Here is a 26455-nt window from a genome sequence, read left to right as displayed (position 1 = left end):
TTGATATTTCATGAAGTTACACCGCTGCATATAGTGTAAGTATAGTGCTCTAGTGATCTTCTTGTTTAAAGTTCTCCTGAAATACAAAGAGACGTAATTATCAATATAACACTATTTTGATTAAAAAAAAAATCGAACAACAACAAAAAAATAATATTTCTTCTATACATTTGCAAATTTAAACGTTTTCTAAATATAACGCTAGAGTGGATCAACTGACCGATAATGATAATGTCAGTATGAAATAAAGATCAAAAGGCTAGTATATATTTGTTTAGGGGCCAGCTGAAGGACGACTCCGGGTGCGGGAAGTTATCACTACATTGAAGACCTGTTGGTGACCTTCTGCTGTTTTTGTTTTTTTCTTTGATCGGGTTGTTCTCTCTTTGACACATTCCCCATTTCCATTCTCGATTATATTGAATTTAATTTAAACTTGAAAATCATTAAATCTAAAGTGAGATCAAAAATGTGATCTGTCAACTTGTTGGCTATCTTTTTGTTTATACTTTTATTTATTCGATTTATAAATCGATGAGTTACGTGCTTTGTTTGAAGCATCAATATAAATCGTGACACCTGGTGTGTGCAATGAATCTTCGACAGTACCGCTTTTATCAGTAAATACATTGAGTTACGGTCCAGTGTTTACCATGCTGCACATGACTGACAAAACATATGGTTTACCAATATACCGAATATGAAGTTATTTTAAATCATAACAAAACTGGCAAATATCTTAGAAAGCCTTAGTTGTCAACATGTTTCTTCTGTCATAACCAATATGTTAAATATTATCAAACAATGTATCAATCTACATGCCTTATTGCAATCAAAGTATTTTATCATAAACTAAGTCTATATCATAAACTTACTTTTTGTTACTGACAATTAGTTGTTCCACAAACATCCGTTATAGACGAACTAGACAATACTTTAGATTGATACATCTTTATCACTTCATTACCTGTAAAAATATATGACAGTTAACAAAAAATATGCATTCCTTCCAAGATCTTTCAAGTATAAGAATAAGCTTGGTTAAAATTGTCTCGTTTCAAAATAATGTTAACAATACACATCAAACATACGTCTCATTTTCGAAATAGTATAAAGGCAAACAAATATTAAATTAAACATAGTGCACGTTTAATGTTTGATATTAGTTCTCTTATGTTAAATTCAACCGTTGTATATGTAGTGCTAAATAATTTTATGCATCAATATTGTGTTGCCTCGTCGTAATTATATTCTATTTATGTCAAAATCACAAAAATACGGAACTCCGAGGAAAATTCAAAAAGGTAAGTCCATAATCAATTAGCAAAATCAAATGCTCGAACACGTCAAACAAATGGATAACAACTGTCATATGCCCAATCTCGTAAATGAGTCAATGCATAAATAGAACAAACATATACTATTTTTTTTCATAACGATTCAGAAAATTTAAGATGACTGGTACGTTTAAGTAACGCTAGTAGTAATATTAGAATAGTTTAATCAAGTACAATTTTGTATTGTGTCTGGACTGCAAAAACACTTGAAAATAGTCATCTTAGATGTTGAAATGAAATACTTGAGATATATGACAGAGATTTTTCTACAGAAATGTGAAAATTAAAGAACCATATTTTGTATTGTGTCTAGAATCATAGTGGTTCCTACACCAAATACACGTAAGAATGTAGACATCTTATATTTTTGTGGGAGCAGGTTGTGTTCTGGTAAATTTTATTTTATGTATTTGGCTTTAAAATATATTTTTCATGACGCTTCTGCATGTTTTCCCAGTAGTTAATGTTTTGTGTCTAAAAATTTAAATGCTAAACGATAGGTACTGTCACTAGGTCGGCAATGCTGATGGAACAATAAAAAGATATAATTGTACTCATGCGTTATGTTGTCGTGTACTAGTATATATACAAATCATAAAGATAGTATAAAACGTTGTTTAATTTGTACAGTTATTATGTTTCAAACGAGATATATTCTATGTTTTGAATAAAGTAGAATAACGATTTTTGCTTGAAAATCTTACTTTGTTCATAATATTCAGAAATCCGACATGGAACAGGTTTCTGTTTAGCCACAAGACTCACTCTATCTATGTTTATATCAATACACATTTCTTTACTAGTAATCTAAATAGTGAAGAAATATAACACAATGAAAATTGCCACTTAAGTCAGTACATGACGTTTTTGTGGTTCAACTTTAACTTGACATTTTAACCAATATAAAACAACAAAAATGTATCATCTATAAACAGTACTGACGATTCTTTGCTTTGAATTTTTTTTATCGATTTCATTTCTATTTCAAATGGCAGTTAGTGCATAATTTTCTCAATTATCAATCATTTTGTTTAATATTTGTATTTTGCTAATTATTATTTATATATACATATCCTAATTAGAAGTATGATCACGATATCAGTGCGAATGTATTATGGTGTTGTGTCATAGTTGTTTTGTGTTATTTCAATTATTTGGAACACTATATTTGTATCAAAATGAGAAATTAGTTAAATATTTGAATTTGTTAATTATATATATATATATAAATATATGTAAAATATCCTAACAGAAGTCACGATATAAGTGCGATTGAATAAAGTGTTTTGTACGTGGTTGATGTGTGTTATTTCAATGAATTAGAACACTATAGGTATAACAAAATAGAAGATGTATTTCTTACCCAGTCAAAATATAGATTCAATTGATCTGCAGTTATTTCTTTTTTCTTATAAAGGCCATATGTACTGCTTGTATTCAAGGAGCCAATGTCGGTTTCCATTCCAGTTGGTTTGGTAATTTCAATATACCCCATTGTACTGTTGTTGCCTCTTAACCAACTGCAAAATATTTTTTTGATTATTTGTTTGTGCTATTTTCAGTTATGAATGTCCTTGCGTGTGTTCGTGTTGTGTTTCTTTTCATGTCATTCACGCTTTGGCATGCTGCTTAACTAGGTTCAACCAATCAATTATTTTCCTAAAATGTCCTTTCCAATTCAGGAATAGTGCAGTTGTTATGATATAGTTCCTTTCTATGTGTGTTGGTGTTTGTTTTTTGTTGTATTCCCTTTTTTCCTTTGTTTTCCTTTTATAGTTTATGTGTTTTCCTCGGTTTTTGTTTGTGGCCTGGATTTGTTTTTCCTCAATCGATTCATTACTTTTAAACACCGGTATACTACTAGATATTAAGTTAATGGATACTTTGCCTTTATTCAAAAGCACTATTTTGATATACCTGAAGCATATTTGAAGCCTAAACCCTAGAACTGAATCGTTTAGGATGTTAATATCTAAGGCAAACGCTGGTTTTCGAAGCTCCTCTGGGACATTGAAAAATACAGACACCTAAAATATGTTATAGTATAATGAATAGAAATCAAAATAACACTATCCGAATTCATACTTTTGTCACCAATTTAACAACATGTTTACAAATGTCAATTTTGTAGGTTACAATAGCAATGAGACATGTAAAAAACATAGACTATTTTTAAGATTCTATCCCGTCCTTGCGTTATTGTGCTATGGTAAATCATTATACTGTTGTCTTTCGTTTAAGCTGATGTGCTGTGTCAATATGCCTTTATTTGTGCCATAATTGTTTGTTTTTATAGTGATTAAGATTACAACACAATGCTAACGGCTGTACCCCTATTTTTGTGTTTTTACTTTTTTCATACTTTGAACGACAAAATTATTTTTATGTCTACCTGTGCGAATTTCAAACGCGCAATTTTACACCAGCAATGAAAACCATCTCTTCTTTACGGGTAGACTTTATATAGATAAATTAAGTGGTATAAGGAAAACATAATGATTTTTATGTCTACCTGTACGAATTTCAAACGCGCATTTTTACACCAGCAATAAAAACCTTCTTTCCTTTACGGGTAGACTTTTTATATACATAAATTAATTGGTACAAGAAAAGCAAAATGAGTATTTTAAATTTGATGTATGCCTTTTTGTGATTCTTCGTTACATTTGTTGTTTTTATAGTGATATTAAGATGATAACACAATATTGACTGCTGTACCCCTATTTTTGACATTTTTACTCTTTGAGTATGTTTGTTTTGTTCATACATCGTTGACAATGTAATGGAATTTGATGCGACTGTCATACAAGTGTGAGGTTTAGCTAGCTATAAAACCAGGTTCAATCCACCATTTTCTACATTAGAAAATGCCTGTACCAAGTCAGGAATATGACAGATGTTATCCATTCGTTTGATGTGTTTGGACTTTTGATTTTGCCTTTTGATTTTTGATTTTACTTTTTGAATTTTCCTCGGAGTTCTGTATTTTTGTGTTTTTACTTTTTATTATTTTGATCTTGCCATTTAGTTTGGGACTTTCTGTTTTGAATTTTCCCCGGAGTATTATATTTTTGTTGTTTTCCGTTTTAAGTCAAGGTTGTTTTTGATGAAATTGAATTCAAATCAAGTAAACATGTTCCTTATGACATAATATTTCTATAATGCAACAAAAAGAATTTTAACCCAATAGAAAATAGAAAACGATAGAGCGAGTGGAGCATGTGTGTACTATGAACACATTCTTGTTATATTTTAAGAAGTGTTAAGTTCAAAACTATCCGATTCCTAGCAAATAAACTCATCATAGATTCAAGGATTGAAATTTCATGTTTTCGCCAGACGCGCGTTTCGTATACAAACCACTCGTTGACTTATGATTGATCGATTGTTGTTTATATCACTGAGGTTGAATTGGAATTATTCTTCCATGACATCGTGACATATGTGTCCATTGTCGTTAACTGATCTCTTAACTAAGCTGTACAGCAATATAGTTTTCACTAAACAGGAGTAGCATTGTATCGTCGACTCAATCTAAAGTTTTGATTTGAAATGACACAAAGGAGCATGTAGATAAAATATAAAAAAGGGACGAAAGATACCAAAGGGACAGTCAAACTTATAAATCTAAAACAAACTGACAACGCCATGGCTAAAAATGAAAAAGACAAACAGACAAACAATAGTACACATGACACAACATAGAAAACTAAAGAATAAACAACACGAATCCCATAAAAAACCTTGGGGTGATCTCAGGTGCTTCGGTAAGGGAAAGCAGATCCTGTTGTTGGTAAAAATATACACCTACAGAAAAAAATATTTATTTCCTTATCAAATATGTTCTTCTTTCCTTAAAACCTTGTCAAATATTAAAGGGATATTCTTAATTTTGATCCTTGATCATAAATCCCATTAAACAAGACAAGTTCATTATTGATCTTGTATGTAGACTTTGACCTCTCGACATGTAATTATAAATGCAAAAGATAGAAAACATCAATTTAATGTCTTCCTTTTATGTTTGATTGTATTTCTAACGTTTTAACCAGATATAGAAAGGTCATTCTTTATGTTGTAACTCTTGATACGCTTAACCTCATGGGGCTGACATAACACAACAATACATCTAACAACTTGTGTTCCCTCACAACAGATACAACTCTATTACATTGCACCAATATTTTTCTAGCAAATATTTTCGAAGTTTGTGCCTAAAAGAATTATAGGGAACCCATGAAAAGTATTAAATAAATTTCTTAAAAAATTCTAAACTAATGTAAACACATACCTCCACCATCGTAAAACCATACCCTCGTGCTTCAACGCGAACTCTTCTGGTTGATATAGGCATCTAGATGAAACCATAATATATAATGTAAACAACAAAATGATTGCTTGTTTTTTTTAAAAAGATATGCAATCATCAGTCTATAATGATCACAATATTTTGGTCATCTTATGCACCTTTGTAAAATCAGTCCACAAACAGAAATATGTAATCACACAATTGGGGCGATTCTGGACTGATAGCTGTAGCAACCGTCTAGAGGCGCCTGAATATTAAATATACAGCTGACCATGCATTTGCCCCTCTTTATCAAAACGGCTGTTTTGCTCATCATTCATATTTGATAAGTGCTCATCACACATAATGTTGTCTATAACCGCAATATATATTTAATATTACTAAGACACGATATAACAATAAAATAATTTTAAAGATAAATATAGTTTTTATGGTCCAAATGATGCAGTTTTGTTTTACTTAATGAATAGTTTGTAATTCATTTCTATGAAGAAGCAACTAGATAATAAAGAGCACATTTTAGTTGCAGTTTACACTCCACTTTAAAAATGTAAAAAGTCTCGATATAAATAAAGTATGAGCTAGAATCCACGCGAGGTAAGAACAAACATTTTCTTCCAGATATAAGAATGTTTTTCTGTTATTTAGAGTTATTTTTTTAATAACTACAAGTTAAAATATTTCAAATCAATATTTAGGAATAGACTGTATGATACTCACATCTTCCATCTGTAGAACAAGCGAATTACTGTTGTCAACATTAAACCTATAAACATTCCCTTCATTTCCCGTTACAGTCAGAGATGCTCTAAACTGTGGTGTATAAACCTGTTCAGCCAGGCCTGTGATGGCTTGTAATGTTATAACAGTATCCTGTAAAAACATAGTCTTTAAGGTACACGTTTGTTTTAGAGAAATTATCCTAAATCCATCTCAATATCTAAATAACATGCTAAAGCAAAACCACCTCAGTTATAATAATGCATTTCGAGTACTGTGTGAACATTTGGCGTACAAGTAATCGTTGATATATTTTTACAGTCTGAATCAAAATACATCAAGTCAAGAACATTAAAATCTGGGGTGTATAATTATGTCCTAAAATTGTCCTTTTTTCTTAATACCGATCAGTGAAAAAAAGAATCTGAACGAAGTTCGGTGCAGCCATGTTCAGAATCGTTCTCGTTTTTATTTTAAATTTTGGAAATTTCGGGATAGCTCATGAACTTTACAAAATGCTTTACTTATAAAATTATGTTAAATACTATGAGGTTGCATTCAATTGCTTTTCTCAATTTGATATGATTTTGATTTACCTGTGTGGAAATGAACCCGCCAAAAGGATTTCTCTGCTTGTTTAACCATCTTACTACTTTAATACCGTTTGCTGTGTCGTTTTTTAAATTATAGATTAACAATACATATGATGTAATTTCAATGTCAAGTGCTCTGACTTGGGTATGAGGTGGTTTCCAGTGACTGTATGGTTGAATTGATTCTGCTTCCATCTCAGATAACTGCCAGAATTTGTCGCCGTCTATGAATTAAAGAAAACATGTTTTAATTTGAACATTGACTAGTTTTTCTGAAATTAAAATTCATACACGACAGTTCATGTAAACGGTTCAAATGGCAAACTACCTATAAGGTTTCGTCTTTTAAATAAGACGATTTGTATTGTTAAAATTTAACCCTCAAAGTGAAAGTCGAAAATGTTTTCACACCGTAGCAATTGGTTTTAGCAAAGTCTTTTAAAAGGTTTTAAGTTTATATAAATATGTAGCATTTTGCATACGTCTAATATGTTTATCATTTTGTACATAATTCAAGCATGTAGTTTTTCTAGAATACATTCAGGACACTTTATAATGACTATGCGGTTCGGGTTTCCCTCATTGTTAAAGGTCGTACGGTGACCTATAGTTGTTAATTTCTTTTTCATGAGTTTAATGTGGAGAGTTGTCTCATTTGCAATCATACCACATCTTCTTTTTACATATATACTATCATTATAAATGAGGTTAACATTTTTAGCTCATAAATATAACAAGTATTCATCCTGTTGAAAATAGTTTCATTTCGATATTGAGGAATCATTAAATAACTAACACAATACATATCAAACATACAAAACGAACAACCCTGTTGAACAAGAGTTAAATTTGACTAAATGAACTATATCAGTCTATCAAGTGAAAGTAGGAGTTTCTTGGTTTATGATATTACTGTACAGGTATTATTACTTTAAAGTTTAAATGTACAACTGTAAATAATGTACATATTTAATACTAACCTAAATAAATCCCATTCGGAGTGACCCTTAGAAAGGGTGAACCTACCAGACAGGTAACAGGTATCATTTGACTGTTCCTGCAGTGTTCGCTAACATAATTGTATACAACAGTACACATTACATCTCTGTCTGCATAAAATTTACGTGTTTGTGCCTAAGTTTATTTGTGTCTCGCATTGAAACAAAAAAGTTCATCTAATTCATGCTACCATATTATATAAGAGAAATGTATACGCCTTAAATCACAAAAAAAGGATTCAGTGAGTTTTTGCGTATGAAATTGTAAAACGATTCCGTCATATTAAATTGAATATCTTTAAATACAATTTGAACCCGGTTCTATTTAAAGAAATGTTGAATTGAAAATTGCAACTTTATATATAATGCATTTCAAATGTCTCTAGTTCATATAAAACGTTCGGAAATCATATATGTTAAATTGAATATTTTTTCTTGTTTAAATGATACAATTGAACTTTATTGAAGTTTCTTTGCAATGCTTACTCGTTGTATTAGCAAATATCTCGATTTTTTCCAAAAGTGCATCTGACAGCGGTGTTTTGGATAAGGCTAAGGCGTATGTACAAATAATCAATTCGTATTGATAACTCGAAGAAACATTCTTGTGTTGCTCTAAAGACTTAGCAATATGAATAGCACCCCTGCGTAAAGTTGAATTTACTTCTCTGATCATCTGGAATTTAAAAAAGAAAAAACTAAGTAAACAAGTTATAAAACGATTGAAATACATTTGTGCTATTCTAAAAAAAATGAAAAGTATGTCACAAAATGAAACTAGTTGAAGGCCGTACGGTGACCTATAATTGTTAATTTCTGTGTGATTTTGGTCTTTTGTGGAGAGTTGTATGATTGCTGTATGATTAGCAATCATAACACATCTTCTTTGCTAAATATTGATTAAATATATTTTTTACGTAGGTGAATATGTTTCTATCAATTTGAAATAATCAAATATTTTTGGGGATTGATAATCAATAATGACCCTGAAATTTGATTAAGCAATATATTTAATCAACGCGCAAAACGAGATGGGCTTTTACAAGTATAATAACGATTCGAGGTTTGATGTTTAGTTGGTTTAGGTAAAAATGAGATGTGTTATGATTGCTAATCATACAGCAATCATACTGTCACGGAACAGAAGTTCCTTCATAATATAATTTCCAAATGGAACAAATATTCTGGAATATTATTTCCACAGGAATAACTATTACAGTAGATGTTCCTAACGGAATAAACAGTATGGAATATTTGTTCCATCAGGTACAGGTATTATGACATTGTTTATAACAAAGTTTCCACTGGAACTTCTGTTAGGTGGAACAAATATACGTTGACAATACAACTCTCCACAAAAGACCAAAATCACACAGAAATTAACAATTATAGGTCACCGTACGGCCTGCAACTAGTTTTAAAGTTTAAGTTCTTAGACCACATTCATTCTGTGTCAGAAACCTATGTTGTGTAAACTATTTAATCACAATCCAAATTCAGATCTGTATCAAGCTTAAATATTGTGTCCAATTTGCCCCAATTGTTCAGGGTTCGATATCTGTGGTCGTATAAATCAAAATAATAAATATATGGTTAAAATGATTAAGAAAAAACATACTACCATTCATTTCGGACTTTGGCTTTTGTGAATACCAGTTTTTAAAAGTCAATAAAACCACATGTCAGAAATGTTTTTATACGTCACATAAATTTGTCGTTCAATGTGCATACAAACAATTTTAAAATTTACATAGGCAATGTAAGCATACAGGGTTAAAAAAATCAAAAGTATGTAAGAATAAATTTCAGAAATAGACCGAGATTTAAACTAGTCCAAAATTATATATAGAATTTATAAGAATCCAAAAATAGTTGATTCCACTACACGATTGAATGATTTTGACGTTTGTGGTTCATCGTATATAGTAATTCATAATAGAAATATATCATAATGACATTTAATAGAACAATATCATACTGACGGGATCTTTTAAAGTACAGAGCCACGTTATAAGAACAAAAGAAATACAAAAAGTTGCATTTACAAAACAAACCACCAAAATATGAAAGCCAATACAAACACATTGACGAGATGTATAAGTACCGAGCTCGTTTTTTTTAATTACTTTCGCGGAAGAGTATTTATTTATATTGTTTTTGCTTTTTTATTCCATAATGAAAGACTTGCTGATTGCCACTCTTTATTTTAATACTTTTGGACGATTGATTGATAAAATATTTGTTTTTGTTTTGTTCAATTTTGTTTCTTACACATGATTTTATTATCTTATCGGATTTTAGAATCGAACTTTGACAAATCTTTTGGTATGAAATGTCTTTCTAAGGAGAAAATTAAGTGTACAGAGGAAACAAATACATTATGGCGTAGTCATGATATAAATTGAAATAACTTACATTACTAGGTATCTGATTGTTAAGTTTAGCCTCTTCAAATGCAATGATAACATATGCTGTTAAACTGGCAGAGCTTGATGCTGATCCACCCTGTATATAATAATAATTGTCAAATAAAACGAGGGGAACATACTTGTTTTTTCTATGCTTTGTTTTGCTCATTCCTTATCTTTTCTCTATGGTGGTTGTTTGTAGGTTGTCTGTCTTTTTTTATGTTAAAATAAGATGATCTATAACTGCAAATAAAACAACTTAACATATGCATATACGTTTGCAACTAAAGGTACCCGTACAACCTTCAATACAAAGTAAAATGTATAATGGATATCAAAGAGGGACGAAATATACCAAAGGGACAGTCAAACTCATAAATCTAAAAAAAAAAACTGACAACGCCATTGCTAAAAATGAAAAAGACAAACAGACAATCAAGAGTTCTGAATCAAAAATGTAAAACCATTCAAGCAAGAAAGCTTACAGAAAGATTTATTTACAATACATTGAATGGAAATACTTATGATATACTCAACAAATGAAAACCAATAAATTACAGGCTCCTGATTTGGGACAAACACATACAGAATATGGCAGGGTTAAATATTTTTGCAGGTACCCGACCCTCACCATAACCTAGGACAATGGTGCAACATTTCAACATATGAACAAAACTAAAATTGGCTTTAAACATTAGATCGATGTTAAATTGCTTATTTGATTCTTTTTGTTTCTAAAAATCAGTTGAACTTAAAACGAGGGAAGCTATTTATGTACGAGCTGGTTCAGAAAAGAAAACGTAATATATAACAAAAATACCGAACTCCGAGGACAACTGAAAACGGAAATTCCGTATTCAAAAGGAAAAATCAAATTCCAAACACATCAAACGTATAGATATCATATGTCATAAATCTGACTTGGTACACGATTTTAATGTAGAAAATAGTGGTTATACCTTGTTTTATAGCAAGATGCACATAAAATACAGACAACAGTAGTATACCGCTGTTAAACTCATAAATCCATGGACAAAAACAAAATCGGGGTAATAAACTAAAACGGAGGGAAACGCATTGAATATAAGATGAGAACAACGACACAACATTAAAATGTAAAAAACAGAAACAAACTAAGCATTTGACAAAATCCTATGAGAATAACAAATATAACATCAAAACCAAATACATGAATTTGGGATTGATAAGTTCTGTGTCACGTCTTATAGTAATGTGAATTCAGACTAAAAAAAAAAAAGAAAACAAACGACACAACGGAAACACAACGTTAAAATGTAACACACACAGGAACGAACTATAATATAACAAACAGAGATAAAAGTCCATATTTCGTTTTTACCTACGACTTGTTACATGTAGCGTAAAAAGTCTTTCAAGATCTTTATATTGAATGGTCCAACTATGGTCGAAATGACTTAACCATAGTGAATTCCTGTCATAAATTATTTTCAGAAACTTGTAAAAGAAATTTCTGTATCATATGTTTTGAAACACTAAATAATCAACTTTCAATCCTGCCGCAATATTGACTGAAAATTAGAAATTAAAGCATTAATCCAATGAAAGAATACAGATTTTATCATTTAGCTTAACAAGTACACATGTTTACATCATATGATATATATTTCGTTAAAGCGAGAGATAAGGTAATACCTGTAATGCTTTACTGTACACCGTGCCGTACTCTTTGAATTCACCGGAAGATGTTTGTCTCCTCAGAAGAAAATATGCTGCTTTTCTAATCACTTCTGGATCAATGTAAGTAGATTCTGCCGCTTGTGCAAATGATTTTAACACAAACGCGGTTAACCTAAACATAAGTTAGAGGCTGGAGTAGTTTTTGATGTACATTTCCCGATTTCATGAATAAAATACCAATTAATATTAAAAGCAAAACTCTGAGGAATTCACATGAACTCCAAAAGTAGCAAGACCAGTAGCATACGTTACTATGCAATATGTCTATGTTTTGAAATCAAACAAACTCAAAACAACGTGATCATTCTGGTATATATTGATCGAAGATTGCAAAAGAAAATGTCACTTTTGCGTTTAGATACAGATCATACGTTTCATTCAACCAATATGCAAAATTTGACACTTACACATATATAGTATTTGTATTCTTCCTCATAACTCTTTTTGGGCATTGTTTATGTCCCTGTGACAGAAATATGTATAGTGTGAGGATGCACAAGCGTAACGAATTTACTGTAATTGTTAACCCGATTCAGTAAAGCAGACTACACGTTACTGCTGACATGAAGACAGTAAGTTTTAGATTAATGAGTTTGGCTGTCCCTTTTGGTATCTTTCGTCCCTCTTTTAAAATCACCAAATTTATCATATGATCTAGTTTTGTCAACATCAATGAAATGATCAAGATTTGGCATGTTCAAAGGAGAGTTATGACAGACCCACTTGTCTTTGTTCATCAGATAGATTTAAATACTTTGAAACCTTCAATTAACCTACACAATATCCTTTAACATAAATATTTATAATTGATTCAATTTGTCTTATTGTAGAAGTTACCATGTAGAACCTTGTCTATCGGAGTTACCAAATGCACTAAATGATCCATCATGACGAGCATACGATAGCTGACGTTGATATCCTGTAACAAAAACATAAATATAGTAGTTAAATATCCGTTGATAGCTACAGCTGCTAAATAATCGACAAGAATATAACTTAAAACATTCAAACATTTAACATATTTTTGTCTTTACTCATACAAAAGTTTTAAATTAACGATGCTGACATGATACACCATATGAGCAATTAGAAAAAAACAATCTCATTATTGGCGTCGGAAACTGGATGCTAAATTTTCAAATAAACATCAAATTTTAAAGAGTAATAGAGTCAAAAAGAATTTGATATAGAATTGTTTCAGAAGAACACAGCAAGATCTGGGTTATCTTTCCTCGTATGACATCTTATGCAATTTCGTTTAGTATTCACTTTTCAAACACTTCATTTACAATCAGGAAAAGACAGAGAGGGACAATTAAAAACAAACAAAATATTTCATTTCATATCTAGAATTTCTTCAGCTGTGGATGTTCGACAAGATCTATGTTACTGCTGATTCAATATATTACAGAGTCTTATCATGGGATAACGCAGCATATCATAGAAAATTGTCTCAACCTCACAATATCACTTAATTTATTAACCACTGATACATGTAAAATGTGGATCGAATGTAAAATTTAAAGTTTAAAAAGGCAGGTTTTTTTTAATAATGGATCGGCAAGAAAATATTGAAAGAAACAACCTCAAAATTCATTCCTTTGTGGAAATATCTATCTCGGACTGGTCAATGTGTTTTTGTCTACACTCAACGCATTATCGATTTCTGTAAACATCATGTATCAAGCACCATTATTGTACAATTTGATTTCACAACTATATGAAATTAACTGAAATCGTTTACCTGCTGTAAGGAACTTGTCTATTTTAGCAACGATGTCATTTGTCAGTCGCTCGGTTACGTTCAGATATGATGAAACAAACACATTTGGTACAAATCTGACGAGGTTTTGTTCACCACATCCGTACGACATCTGTAGTAAATCTTCTATTCCAGATAACGTTTTTCCAATAATGTCACCTGTAAAACAATTTTGTTTTATGAAAACATAAATTCGCAAAAGAAATGCTATTGCTACATACATAATTTTTAAAATCACCACAATTCATTATTGTTAATCAATTTTAGAAGCAAAAAACATGTGAAAAACATTATCAACATTAAAAATAATAAATCTATTAAATATTTAGTCTTCGATACAAAAACAAAACATGATAAAGAACGTTATTCTTGGATAATGTTTTACAATTTTCTACACTATATCATTGAGTAAATTGGTGGCAAATTTTTTTTTATATCCAAATAAAAGTCCATGTTTTAAATATTTCAAAGTTTATTTCAATACCAGAGATCCTAAAGATAATAAAATGCGAGAAAACAGAAAACTTCAAAGTAAATATTAAAACTAATGGTCTTTTGTTTCATTTTATTGATATTGTGAATTAGTAAAGGGGTTGTTTAAAGCCATCAAAGTCTGAGACTTGTTGAAATTGGTCATTTAAACTGCCGAACAGAACTTATTATGTTATCATGTTGTTGTGTTTGAAATAAGACATCATTTGAACATCATAGTATTGTAAACGGTTGGAGCAAATATGTATAAAAATGTGTTGTAAAGGCAATGTTGAGAATTTTTCAATCACATTTAAATCAATGATAACTATTTATAAGATTCATCATTGACATATCACGTGAACTGATAAATGAAAAAAAACAAAATGTCCTTCATTATTGTATATAGATATAGGAAGATGTGGTGTGAGTGCCAATGAGACAACTCTCCATCCAAATAACAATTTGTTGAAATTTTGTATTTACGCCAGACGCAAGTTTTATCTACAAAAGCACTCCTTCAAATGAAAACCAAACTTCAACATCTTCCTCCAAATAGATCTTTTAATTGTCATTGATATGGTTATATTCATAAATTTTCTACCTCAGGTATAGATTACCCTAGCTGTATTTGGCAACCCTTTTAGGAATTTTGGTCCTCAATGCTCTTCAACTTCGTACTTTATTTGGCCTTTTGAACTTTTTGGATTCGAGCGTCACTGATGAGTCTTTTGTAGACGAAACGTGCGTCTAACGTTTATACAAAATTTAGTCCTGGTATCTATAATGAGTTTATTTATTAACCTGATACGTGTCAGTCATTATTGTCTTACCTATTACGGAAACCTTGATGAACTGAGATTCATTGATAACGTTTGGAGGGAATGTGACGTCCACTTCTGTCGAATATGATCTTTCATTTGTTAAATCTACTGGTATAGGTATATTATAATTCTGTTTTATACCCTCTGGCTGAAATAAAAGGAAAGGGTATGTTTAAAAAAAAGTATAACTGAATCCTTGATTCTTACGAGTTATATAATTTTATTTGGACACTAATGTTAAACTACATATCTTTCTGAATGTGATTTAAGCTCATCAACCCTGTTTGGATACGAATTATATATCTATGTAGTTTCAAATAAGAGTATTGAGTGAATTGGAAAATCAGAATCACAGATTTTTTTAGATCTAATGTTTTTTTTAAAGTCATTTTCTTATTTTGCTGTACCCTTTTAGTAAAAGTGATTGATGCCTACTTAGAAAACCATTTATCATATGACGAGTTTATATGTTTGTTCTATGTTGTTAATCATAGGTTTACTTTTATCAGGCTTTTGCAACATAACATGGAGTAAATATACATGTACAACATTGGCTTTTATATACTTTTTATACATTATTTTTATATACTGTATCTTCAAACCTTTTTGAATGTGAACATTAAAGTAACAACAACACTGACAATCTTGAAATGAGTGATATCAGATTGAGAAAGGTGTACAAAACTGTGAAAGTAGTTGTTAATAAACCTGATTCGTTCTCCAGTCTCAAACATATCCATGACCTCAAAACAATAAATATAGATTATTTAAATTCTACATTTCAACTGTTAGACTGCTGTACTTCTATGAAATTGTATTCAATCTAATACGTACCTTCACTAAAAGTTTTCTTTGAACTGCATCAGCACCTGTTATTGTTCTAGCTGTAACATCAATCAATGATGTCCCTATTCGTACTGGGATAATTGGGAAATAAACGGATCTAACCGTGTCCTTCGGAACTAAAACTGTCTATCAAGATAAAAAACAAATAGTTCCTAATTTAAAAGATATTGTGCATACATGTAATTACACAAATTGACGCAAACATACATATCCCTTTTCAAATTGTCATTACAAGTTGTTGGCCCTTCTTCCCGGGCATACGAGAAAAGCCAATGTCCAGCTGATTTATGACGTTATCAACAAACGACAGAATCTTTACATTAGATAGACGCACATAGAATATGGGGCAGTTAAATACGTTAATGAAAGCTCAATATTCTCCCCAAGATAAAACATCGATTAAATAGTTCGAAAGGTCATATATAACAGCACGAACCACAAACACATGACAATATTTTTGCAAAAATAAGGAAAAGAACAAAAAGTGTAAAATGCCATGTAAACGACTTTCAAACAGTTTATAACTAGTAAATTAATCTAGTTTTTTCAGGATTTAGCTATCAATAGTGACTCATTTTAATTCGTTTTTAAAACCTACAGACGATAAACAAATGTGCTGAATTATGTTGAATGGGCTGATTACACAAAACAGGTACGTTTATGTTTCAAGTTGCGAGCCCAAACGACACTATTCGAGAACTTAACATTTAAATTCTAAATTTCAAATGTTATTTTATTACCTTTGTCCACTCTCTTCTAGGTGAGAACATAGGGTTTCCGTCATTATCCGCAAAACTTATATTTTCATTTTTACTCAGGCTGACGTGAACCTGCAATAATTAGAAATGTACATTAACTTGTATACTTGTAATCAATATGAAAACTACCTTCCTGTAATCCAGGCCGAAATACTTGAAAGACGTTGAAGCACGTACCTTTGTATAAATCATTGGTTTGTTCGCGTTCTGAATTCACATATAGTTATCAAAGTTTTCAGGATTATAATTTGGTTCTGCAGACGCGTGTTCGATCCATACACGGTTATTGACTACATCAATTAAGAGTTTCTGGACCATGTGTAGCTCGTTTTTGTTGTCTTTGTCAATAGTTTTCTTGTTGTGTTTGGTTTGTTTTAATAGTCAATATAAAACAGAAGATGTGGTATAATTGCCAAAGAGACAATTGTTCACAAGAGACCGAAATGAGACATACATTAACCAGTATAGGTCACCGTACGGCCTTCAACAATGAGCAAAGCTCATACCGCATAGTCAGCTGTAAAAGGCCCCGATATGACAATGTAAAAACAATTCATACGATAAAACTAACGGCCTTATTTGAATATAAAAAGGAACGAAAAACAAATATGTAACACATCAACAAACGACAACTACTGAATTACAGGCTCCTGACTTGGGACAGGCACATACATAAATAATGTGGCGAGGTTAAACATGTTAGCGAGATCCTAACCCTCCCCTAACCTGGGACAGTGGTATAACAGTACAACATAAGAACAAACTATAAAATCAGTTGAAAAAGGCTTATTTATAGGATGTACAAAAATACAAGTAGACGTGGCCGGGTAATGCATGCTTTCCAAAAAGGTATTCGTGTTCTTATTTGCATCTTTTAAAATGTAATAGAATTTGATGGGACGGTCATACAAGTGAGAGGTTTAGGTAGCTATAAAACCAGGTTCAATCCACAATTTTCTATATAAGAAAATGCCTGTACCAAGACTGGAATATGACAGTTGTTATCCATTCGTTTGATGTGTTTGGACTTTTGATTTTGCCTTTTGATTTTGGACTTTCCTTTTTGAATTTTCCTCGGAGTTCAGTATTTTTGTGTTTTTATTTTTTGTCTTGTTTTATTTCCTTGATGTCTTACCTCTCTTATCTCTATCCTCTCTTGAATGAAAAGTTACAAAGGACAAATTTAATATTAAAATTTTGACTTACGTTAAGATCTTCCTCCATATAGTTAAATATGGTTGTTTGAAGAATTAAAATTTCTCCTCGAATAACAGAATACGGCAATTCTAATCGAATGAAGAATCTTTGAAATGTTGTGATCTGAAATAAGTTTTACAACTAAAACATTGTATTCCAGATAATAAAAGACTACAAATATTATAAAAAACATATTACAAAACACAATAGAAAGTTAAATTTGATCCGTATAAGTGCACCTATTGAAAACGATCATCTATGTTTAAACTAAGTAGTTGATGATAAGAAACATTTCTCTATATAACTATGACAAATAGTTATAATGGTTGTGAACACGAAGCGCTGTAAAACAATGCTATAATTACATTTGCATTCGCTGATACTCCAAACCCAGTGTTTTTGTTAACTGCAAACGATGAAGTTATCCACTGTGTAATAGTATCAGGAACAATCGTCTCTATAGAGGCATGACCATTTTCACTTAAAAGATAATAACATTTGCATATACTAATTGATATCTAAAAGAACTGAATGTATAAGCATTATTGTCAATATAATGTAATTTGATACGACTGTCGTACAAGTGAGTGAGAGATTTAGCGCCATAAAACCCGGTTCAATCCACAATTTTCTACATTTGTCAATGTCTGTAACAAGTCAGGGATAAGACAGTTATTGGCCATTCGTTTGATTTTGCCATTTGATTAAGGACTTTCTGTTTTGAATTTTCTTCGGAATTTAAATTTTTGTGATTTTACTTTTTTCAAAGCACAACACTATTCATTGTTAAAACTTTGTTATGGTATAAATAAACTCACCAACATTTAAACTGACTCATTTTGGGAAAATGATACCGATAACACATAAACGATTTGCTACCTCTTATCAAGAAGAACCGAATTACATGAAAGTTCCAATTATATATTGGCTATCGAAGTAACACAAACCATCATGAAAAGAAAGATATATTTCATCTTCAACATATTGTTCAATTTATAAACTGTCTATTCTACTTATTAGTGCATTATACTGATAATATTTTTTTTCAAATAAAGGATCTGAATATGGTAAAATTAATAACTTTTCGAGTGTCAAAATGCGTAGAAAGCACTTGTTAAATCTGTTCAAAGTTTTGATTTTCCTACCCCGTTAACAATTCATGGCCTCAAATCTCACTGAAAAATGTACAAACATAATTGGATGGACTTTTAAACAGTCAGAATACAAATATATGTTTCAAACACTTTTGTATTATTTTAAGCAACAACAAACACATGACATTTCAACTACACCTGCTTTATTGTGATATCTGCTTTGAAGCTTTGCAAACGCCTATCAGTAATTTTATTGTCGCAAATTGAATTTACCTGGCGATGCTCGAAGAGACAAGTAAACGGACACTTTAAGTAAAACAAAATTAGCTTGATCATATTTCTCCAGTTACAACAGTGTTCACATACTCGTGCTATCTTTAGTTAATCTCATACTAATGTTATTTCCAGTAAAAATAGTGTTTGCACATTCGTGTTATCCTAGATAAACACCATTCACATACTATTGTTACCTCCAGTTAAATCAGCAGTCGCTCACTCGTGTTATCGCAATTACAACAGTATATACATACTTGTTATCATAGTGTATTACCTGTTTGATGGTGCTGTGTTCTACAAACAGCTTTTTTTCCTTCATTTAAATCAGCATATTTGAGTTTTCCATATAAGCTGATATTATGAACTCTATTCATATATGCCCTTAATATCACAACATATATATCAAATGTGAGGCTTGAAATGTTTTATCAAAAAAGCAAAAGCAAATAGAGATACAATCAATTCAAGAACTAGATGTAGTAGTAGATTGTGAAAACAATACAACTCATATAAGTACATCTAACGCTATACCCAAAGAAACCCGTTGACTCATTCTCAGTTCTTTTTGTAACCTTTTAAAAAAAAATAGGTTTTCACCATCTATAGACCAATAAATAAGATGACAAGCAAACAAGGTGTGATCTAAATCTATTTGTCGATAAAACAAGATAACAAGACCGATCAACATATGTTTGTCGATAAAACAAGATAACAAGGACGTTCAAAATGCTGTGTCAATAAAACAAGATAACAAAGGCGATCAATATCTCGTGTCAATAAAACAAGATAACAAGGGCGATCAATATCTTGTGTCAATAAAACAAGATAACAAGGGCGATCAATATCTTGTGTCGATAAAACAAGAAAACAGGGGCGATAAACATATTGTGTCAATAAAACAAGATAACAAGGGCGATCAATATCTTGTGTCAATAAAACAAGATAACAGGGGCGATAAACATCTTGTGTCAATAAAACAAGATAACAAGGGCGATCAATATCTTGTGTCGATAAAACAAGAAAACAGGGGCGATAAACATATTGTGTCAATAAAACAAGATAACAAGGGCGATCAATATCTTGTGTCAATAAAACAAGATAACAGGGGCGATCAATATCTTGTGTCAATAAAACAAGATAACAAGGGCGATCAATATTTTCTGTCGATAAAACAAGATAACAGGGGCGATCAATATCTTGTGTCAATAAAACAAGTTAACAAGGGCGATCAATATTTTCTGTCGATAAAACAAGATAACAGGGGCGATCAATAGCTTGTGTCAATAAAACAAGATAACAAAGGCGATCAATATTTTTTATCGATAAAACAAGATAACAGGGGCGATCAATATTTTCTGTCGATAAAACAAGATAACAAGAACGATCAATATTTTCTGTCGATTAAACAAGATAACAAGGCCGATCAACAAATATTTGCCGATAAAACAAGATAACTAAGGCGATCAATATTTTCTGTCGATAAAACAAGATAACAAGGGCGATCAACAAATATTTGCCGATAAAACAAGATAACTAAGGCGATCAACATATATTTGCCGATAAAACAAGATAACAAGGGTGACCCACTTCTATTTGTCGATAAAACAAGACAATTAGGGCAAGTGTTCAACAAAATATAAAAGTCGAAAACAAATAACAACAAAGAGTGTTCAAAATATGTCATTAAAACAAGATAACAAGGTCGATCGACAACCACTTGTCAAAAAGACAAGATAACAAAAGTGATTGACATCCATTTTTCGATAAAACAAGATACAAATAGTGATCGACATCCAAGTCGGTAAAACAAGATAACAAGGGCTACCAATGTCTGTTTATTGATAAAACAAGATAACAAAGACGATTAACATCCATTTGTCAATTTAACAAGATAACAAGACCGATCAATTTGTTAATGAAACAAAACAAAAAGGGTGATCAACATATATTTGTCGATAAAACAAAACAACAAAGGCGATCAATATGTTGTGTCGATAAAACAAGATAACAAGGGCGATCAACAAATATTTGCCGATAAAACAAGATAACAAGGGCGATCAACATATATTTGTCGATAAAACAAAACAACAAGGGCGAACAATATATAACGATAAAACCAACGGTGCGCAATACAATGTACAGACTCAAATTCAAAACAAATAAACAGCTGCTTCTTATTCCAGAACAATTGATTTCTTGTATAAAGTTGTCTTTATTCTAAACATTTTTGTTATACTAAAAAAAACCAGATACTTTGCAGATTTATATATAAATAAGCTTTCTCTAATAAAAGCACTGTTCCTTACAAATACCCATTAAATACAAATCCAAACAACTTATAACATGGTCCTGAAACATAGTTTTGGTATCTTTTAGTCCATGTGTGATTTATGTAACAAACTATCAATGATTTTTGTTTAAGTTGAATTCTGAAATAAAATCGAAAGAAGTTAGATCAAGATAAGATGACAAAATTGAGAAAGGAAATGGTGAATATGTCAAAGCGACAACCACCCTACTAGTGAAAAAGATGCTAAAGATTCAAACTCATAGATCGAAAAAAAACTGACAACGTCATGGCTTAAAAAAAAAATACAAACAGACAAATAATAGTACACAAGGCTCAACATAGAAAAACTAAAGACTATGCAACACGAACTATTAACAAACACTTTTAAATGCATTTACAACTTTTCACCTTTGATATATTTGTATTCAGCTTTTCGTATTTTCAATAATAGCCATAAATATATACAATTATATTCCATCCCATACAATTCTATTGAGAATCGGGTATTTTATATAGATTACCATTTTGATTTTGCTTTTAAAAACATAGTATATAAACCCTCTTTCTGCCTTTTTTATTTTGGTGTGGGTGGTAAAAATCTTCATTTAAAGGCAATTAATTCTATTAATATAAAGAATTCAACGACTATTTTAGTCATATTGACATATTTGCAAATCTTCTGATCTTTTCATTGATTTATAGTTTTTAGATAATGCGCCACATTATGGTAAGGACAATAACTTCTACATTAAGCCGACCTCGAATTCAGAAGTTCTTGTCTTCCTTATCAATTTTCTATTATTTGTTTTTCTATTTATCTGAAAGGTTAAATAACAAAGGAGGAAATGGTAATACCAAAAGCTCAAGCACATCAAATAATTTGAAAACAGCTGTCATAATTCTGAATTATTGCCGGCATTTCCCATCGGGAAAAAAATGTTGATTAAACCTGGTAGTTCCCCTATCTTAACTTTTCTCTTGTATGCTTTTTTTCATCATAATTGGCAAACCTTTAACGTTTGTAAAGTTATTTTAAACCTTAACCTCATACTAAATGTCAAGTGACGATTTAAACAATGAAACCTGTATGAAAATAATACCTTGCTGGTCATTTTTGTCTATTTAAAACTTTTTCTATCAATTAAAGCTATCACAATGATAGTATCAGAGGAGAGAAATTGTTAAAATCTGCACAAAAGGCAAAAGCTCTAATTAATAAAGACTAATTTTTCGGACCAATAAATAGTACATGCTAATCTTGTATTGATGATCATTCTTTCATTTTGATTATCTCTCTTGAATGTATTGATGACAAAGGCCGAATCTCATAGGTATTTTACTCACTTAATATTGTTCGAAGGGGGTGCGTAGTTCAGAGTAGTCGAATTTATCGCACACGAAACTTTCTGTCGCGTTTTGTAGAAAAGGGACAAAGAAAACACAACAACATTAATATATGACATCACCATTAAGAGTGTAAATGACGTCATAAACCCCCTATGAAATTTACTCATAAGGGGTCACCATGTGTTGCCGTTAAACAAAACACAACTTCATAGTTTATCCGCGGTGCGATAATAACGATTATTGTTTCTAAAATAATAATAAAACATCTAATGAATAGTCAAACAAAATGTCATTAAGGACAAACTGGTTATAAGAAGTCGTCTGCCAGTATTGATATAATAGTCATTAAGTATGTCTCACTATATTATTAATTTTTGCATCGTCAGTTTATTTCTTTCGATAATGGATTATAGGATAATATATAAACTTAACTGTCGCTCTTGTGTCTTTTTTGCGCCCCTCTATTTGTATTTTACCCATATGTTCTATTATACCTATGTGGACCATATATGTTAAAAGACGATGTCATTCCAATTTTTTGACCCCTTCTCATCAAGTGCTCGAGATCCCAATAATTCATTAAGCTGTAGCAGTATTATGGAGCAGATATGTTACTATAGGGAGATATGATTTTAAAGAATGATTTTGAAAAATGAAAGCAAAGTGTTTGCAGCAGGAATTAAAAACATTTTTTAAATGAACACTTTGATAAGAACTGCTACGACCCCTATAATCAGCCCCTGAAAGTCAATAGTTGCCCCCTGATTATGTATGATTAAGTAATCAGCCGCCATGAATGAATGAAATGGGTGAGATATGAAATCTAGTATTTTTTGGGGAACTTCGTCGAAGATAAAACTATGCATTTCTTTTTGTGCTAAATGAATTTTAATATGATATTAATTAATATAAGAGAACTAAGTTTTTATATCAACCTCGTTGTAGTATTCAGCCATAACCATGTCTCTGGGAACTTTGATCTTTTCCGTTGAGGTTCTGTTAATGAAGGAGTTGGTGAGTCATCTACAGCCGCGGGGGTTGCTGATATTCCCATTAAAACTGTAGTCATTGTGGTCATCGCAAACGTTTGGCTGAGCACTGTTGTAGTTTGAAACCGCTTTGGAGCAGTCTGTAGGTTTCTTTGTGCTTTAAAAAAGTTACATTACTGCGAATGTATTTTAGGGTATCACTAGCAATGCATTTGATTAATGTTTATTTTACTCGATAAATGTTTCCTAATGTTGACGTATAATTTATTTTACATTATCTATTCTAGAAAATATTTGCATGTAGAAAAAACCTTTCATGATACTATTATATAGAAGACAATAGTTATTGTCTACAATTACAATGACTTGAGGCAGGACTGCCAAGTAAACCTCATTGTAAATTTTTACTCGCACAATTTAAGAAAAGAAAAACAAAACCACATAAAAAAAATCATCCCTAGCGATTTTTTTCTTCTAAATTATTTAAACATTTATAGACTGTTGATTTTTATAATGTTTGTCATACATCATGGCATAATGGAAGTGCTGACTTAATAGCTGTTGATACATTTATTAAGAATATAGGATAAAGACATGGAGATCTGAATATCATTTTTAATAATAAATGACATAAAAGGGATCAGCAATGTTCCAAAGGGACAAACACATACACACACACACACACACACACACACACACACACACAAACAAACAAACACACACATATAAAAAAAATAAAGTGCAAAAAGAGTTCAAGGTTTATAATTAAAAAAAATAATTACCTGAAGTTATAAGGTTCACAATCTCAAGCTATCGCAAGTTTTAATAACATTTACCCCAGTTAGTCAAAACCACATTCAACAGTACTTACAACAGAGTGCATATACATCGCAAAATTCTCACAACACCATTCACATACTGTTATTCATGTTATCTCTAGTAAATTTCAACATTATTCATTTAAACATACAACATGTTCACCTCCAGTTATAGCAGCATTTTTGCACTCAAATAATCTGTAGTTATTTACAACACCATTCAATATATCTGTTATCTTCAATTACGACATCATTTACCCACCCATGTTATTGTTGTTTTTAAATACATATTATACCTATGTTTTTCTGGTTAGCCTTTCGTGGTACAATTATAAGCTTAAATCTACATTTTACCCCTATGTTCTATTTTTAGCCATGGCGGCCATCTTGGTTGGTAGGATCACAGGCCACATTTTTTAACTTGATATCCCAATGATGATTGTTGCCAAGTTATGTTAAATTTGGTCCAGTAGTTTTAGGGGAGACAATTTTTGTAAAAGTTAACGACGATGGACGACAACGACGACGAATGACGACGGACGACGACAGACGCCGGACGCCAAGTGGTGAGAAAAGCTGACATGGCTCTTTGGACCAGATGAGCTAAAAAGGTACAAATTTTTCATTTTATTGAAAAAGCGTCATTCAAAAGTCGACAGACAGATGAAACGATAAATTCAGTAAGAGACGACATCAAAAGCTAAATGTAGAAAACAAAACTTATCACAACGTTTTTTCACCTACATTGATCTTTTGATGTCCCTAAGTAGATTTCAGCAGTTTAAACATTTCGTTCGTTTGTTATTAGCTATCTTGGATTGTTAGATAAGAGAAAACTTGTATTTTACCCAAATGTTCTATTTTTATTTTATACTGGAAATGTTGGTTCACAACCGATATCATCTGACACATCTTTTAAACAAGAATCTAAAATTGGTTAGTTGCCAACTTAAGTTCCAATTTGCCAGGTACAGGCAGAGGAGAAGATCTGGAAATGGGATATGAGAGTCTAGGAAATATTTTTTGGAATCCTGTTGAAAGTAGTGCTTTGTACTTCATTGTATGTTTTATGATTTTTTTTAATTTTGCTATCAATTAAATTGGAGAACACTAATTTTTATGTGAACCTCAATGTAGTATTGAGCCATAACCAAGTCTCTGGAAACTTTGATCTTTTCCGTTGAGGTTCTGTTAATGAATGAGTTTGTGAATCATCTTCAGGCGCGGAGGTTGCTGATATCCCCATTAAAACTGTGGTAGTTTGGGTCTCCATTTCCATAGATGGGGGTGGTGTTGTAATTGTTCCAAATCGCTTTGAAGCAGTTACTCGATTTCTTTGTGCTTTAAAAAAAGTTTATTTTACGCGAATTTGCTTCATGGTATCAATAGCAAGTCAAAACCTGTTTAAATTGTGAATAGATTAACACGTTATTATCTAACATTTATATAACTTGAGGCAGGACAGCCAGGAAAACATACTGTTACGGTAAAATTTTACTCTGACAATTAAAATTGAAAACCAACATATTTCGTTTGTTAAATCATTTATACATTTATGAACAAATAATTTTTTAAAGTTTTATATAAATCATCACATTATCGAAGATCTGACTAAAGAACTGTCGATACTTTTATAAAAACAAATAGTGGAAAGTAGTCGAGATCTGAACAGAATTGTATTATAATGAATGATATGATA

The 26455-nt window shown here is 31.2% G+C and overlaps 1 protein-coding gene across 1 annotated transcript in view; it reads right to left on the bottom strand.

Annotated features, from left to right (window-relative positions):
• Positions 1-881: 881 nt before the first annotated feature.
• The window catches only part of LOC134708645 (CD109 antigen-like), a 50797-nt gene continuing 25223 nt past the window's right edge, over positions 882-26455 (bottom strand). Inside the window, exons 15-31 of the mRNA XM_063569292.1 lie at positions 18308-18422; positions 17952-18065; positions 16728-16817; positions 15976-16113; positions 15151-15289; positions 13829-14005; positions 12922-13003; positions 12040-12196; positions 10373-10462; positions 8444-8633; positions 6963-7183; positions 6367-6519; positions 5629-5691; positions 3255-3364; positions 2701-2857; positions 2042-2144; positions 882-967 (exon numbers count right to left, since the gene is read on the bottom strand). Of these exons, the coding sequence (XP_063425362.1) occupies positions 882-967; positions 2042-2144; positions 2701-2857; positions 3255-3364; positions 5629-5691; positions 6367-6519; positions 6963-7183; positions 8444-8633; positions 10373-10462; positions 12040-12196; positions 12922-13003; positions 13829-14005; positions 15151-15289; positions 15976-16113; positions 16728-16817; positions 17952-18065; positions 18308-18422 (2185 nt within the window). The remainder of the gene's footprint in view (positions 968-2041; positions 2145-2700; positions 2858-3254; positions 3365-5628; positions 5692-6366; positions 6520-6962; positions 7184-8443; positions 8634-10372; positions 10463-12039; positions 12197-12921; positions 13004-13828; positions 14006-15150; positions 15290-15975; positions 16114-16727; positions 16818-17951; positions 18066-18307; positions 18423-26455) is intronic.

This window comes from Mytilus trossulus, chromosome 2, assembly GCF_036588685.1.
Source record: "Mytilus trossulus isolate FHL-02 chromosome 2, PNRI_Mtr1.1.1.hap1, whole genome shotgun sequence".
Classification (NCBI taxonomy): Eukaryota; Metazoa; Mollusca; class Bivalvia; order Mytilida; family Mytilidae; genus Mytilus; species Mytilus trossulus.
The sequence above is the reverse complement of the archived record's forward strand: the minus strand, read 5'-3'. Positions and strand labels throughout refer to the sequence as shown.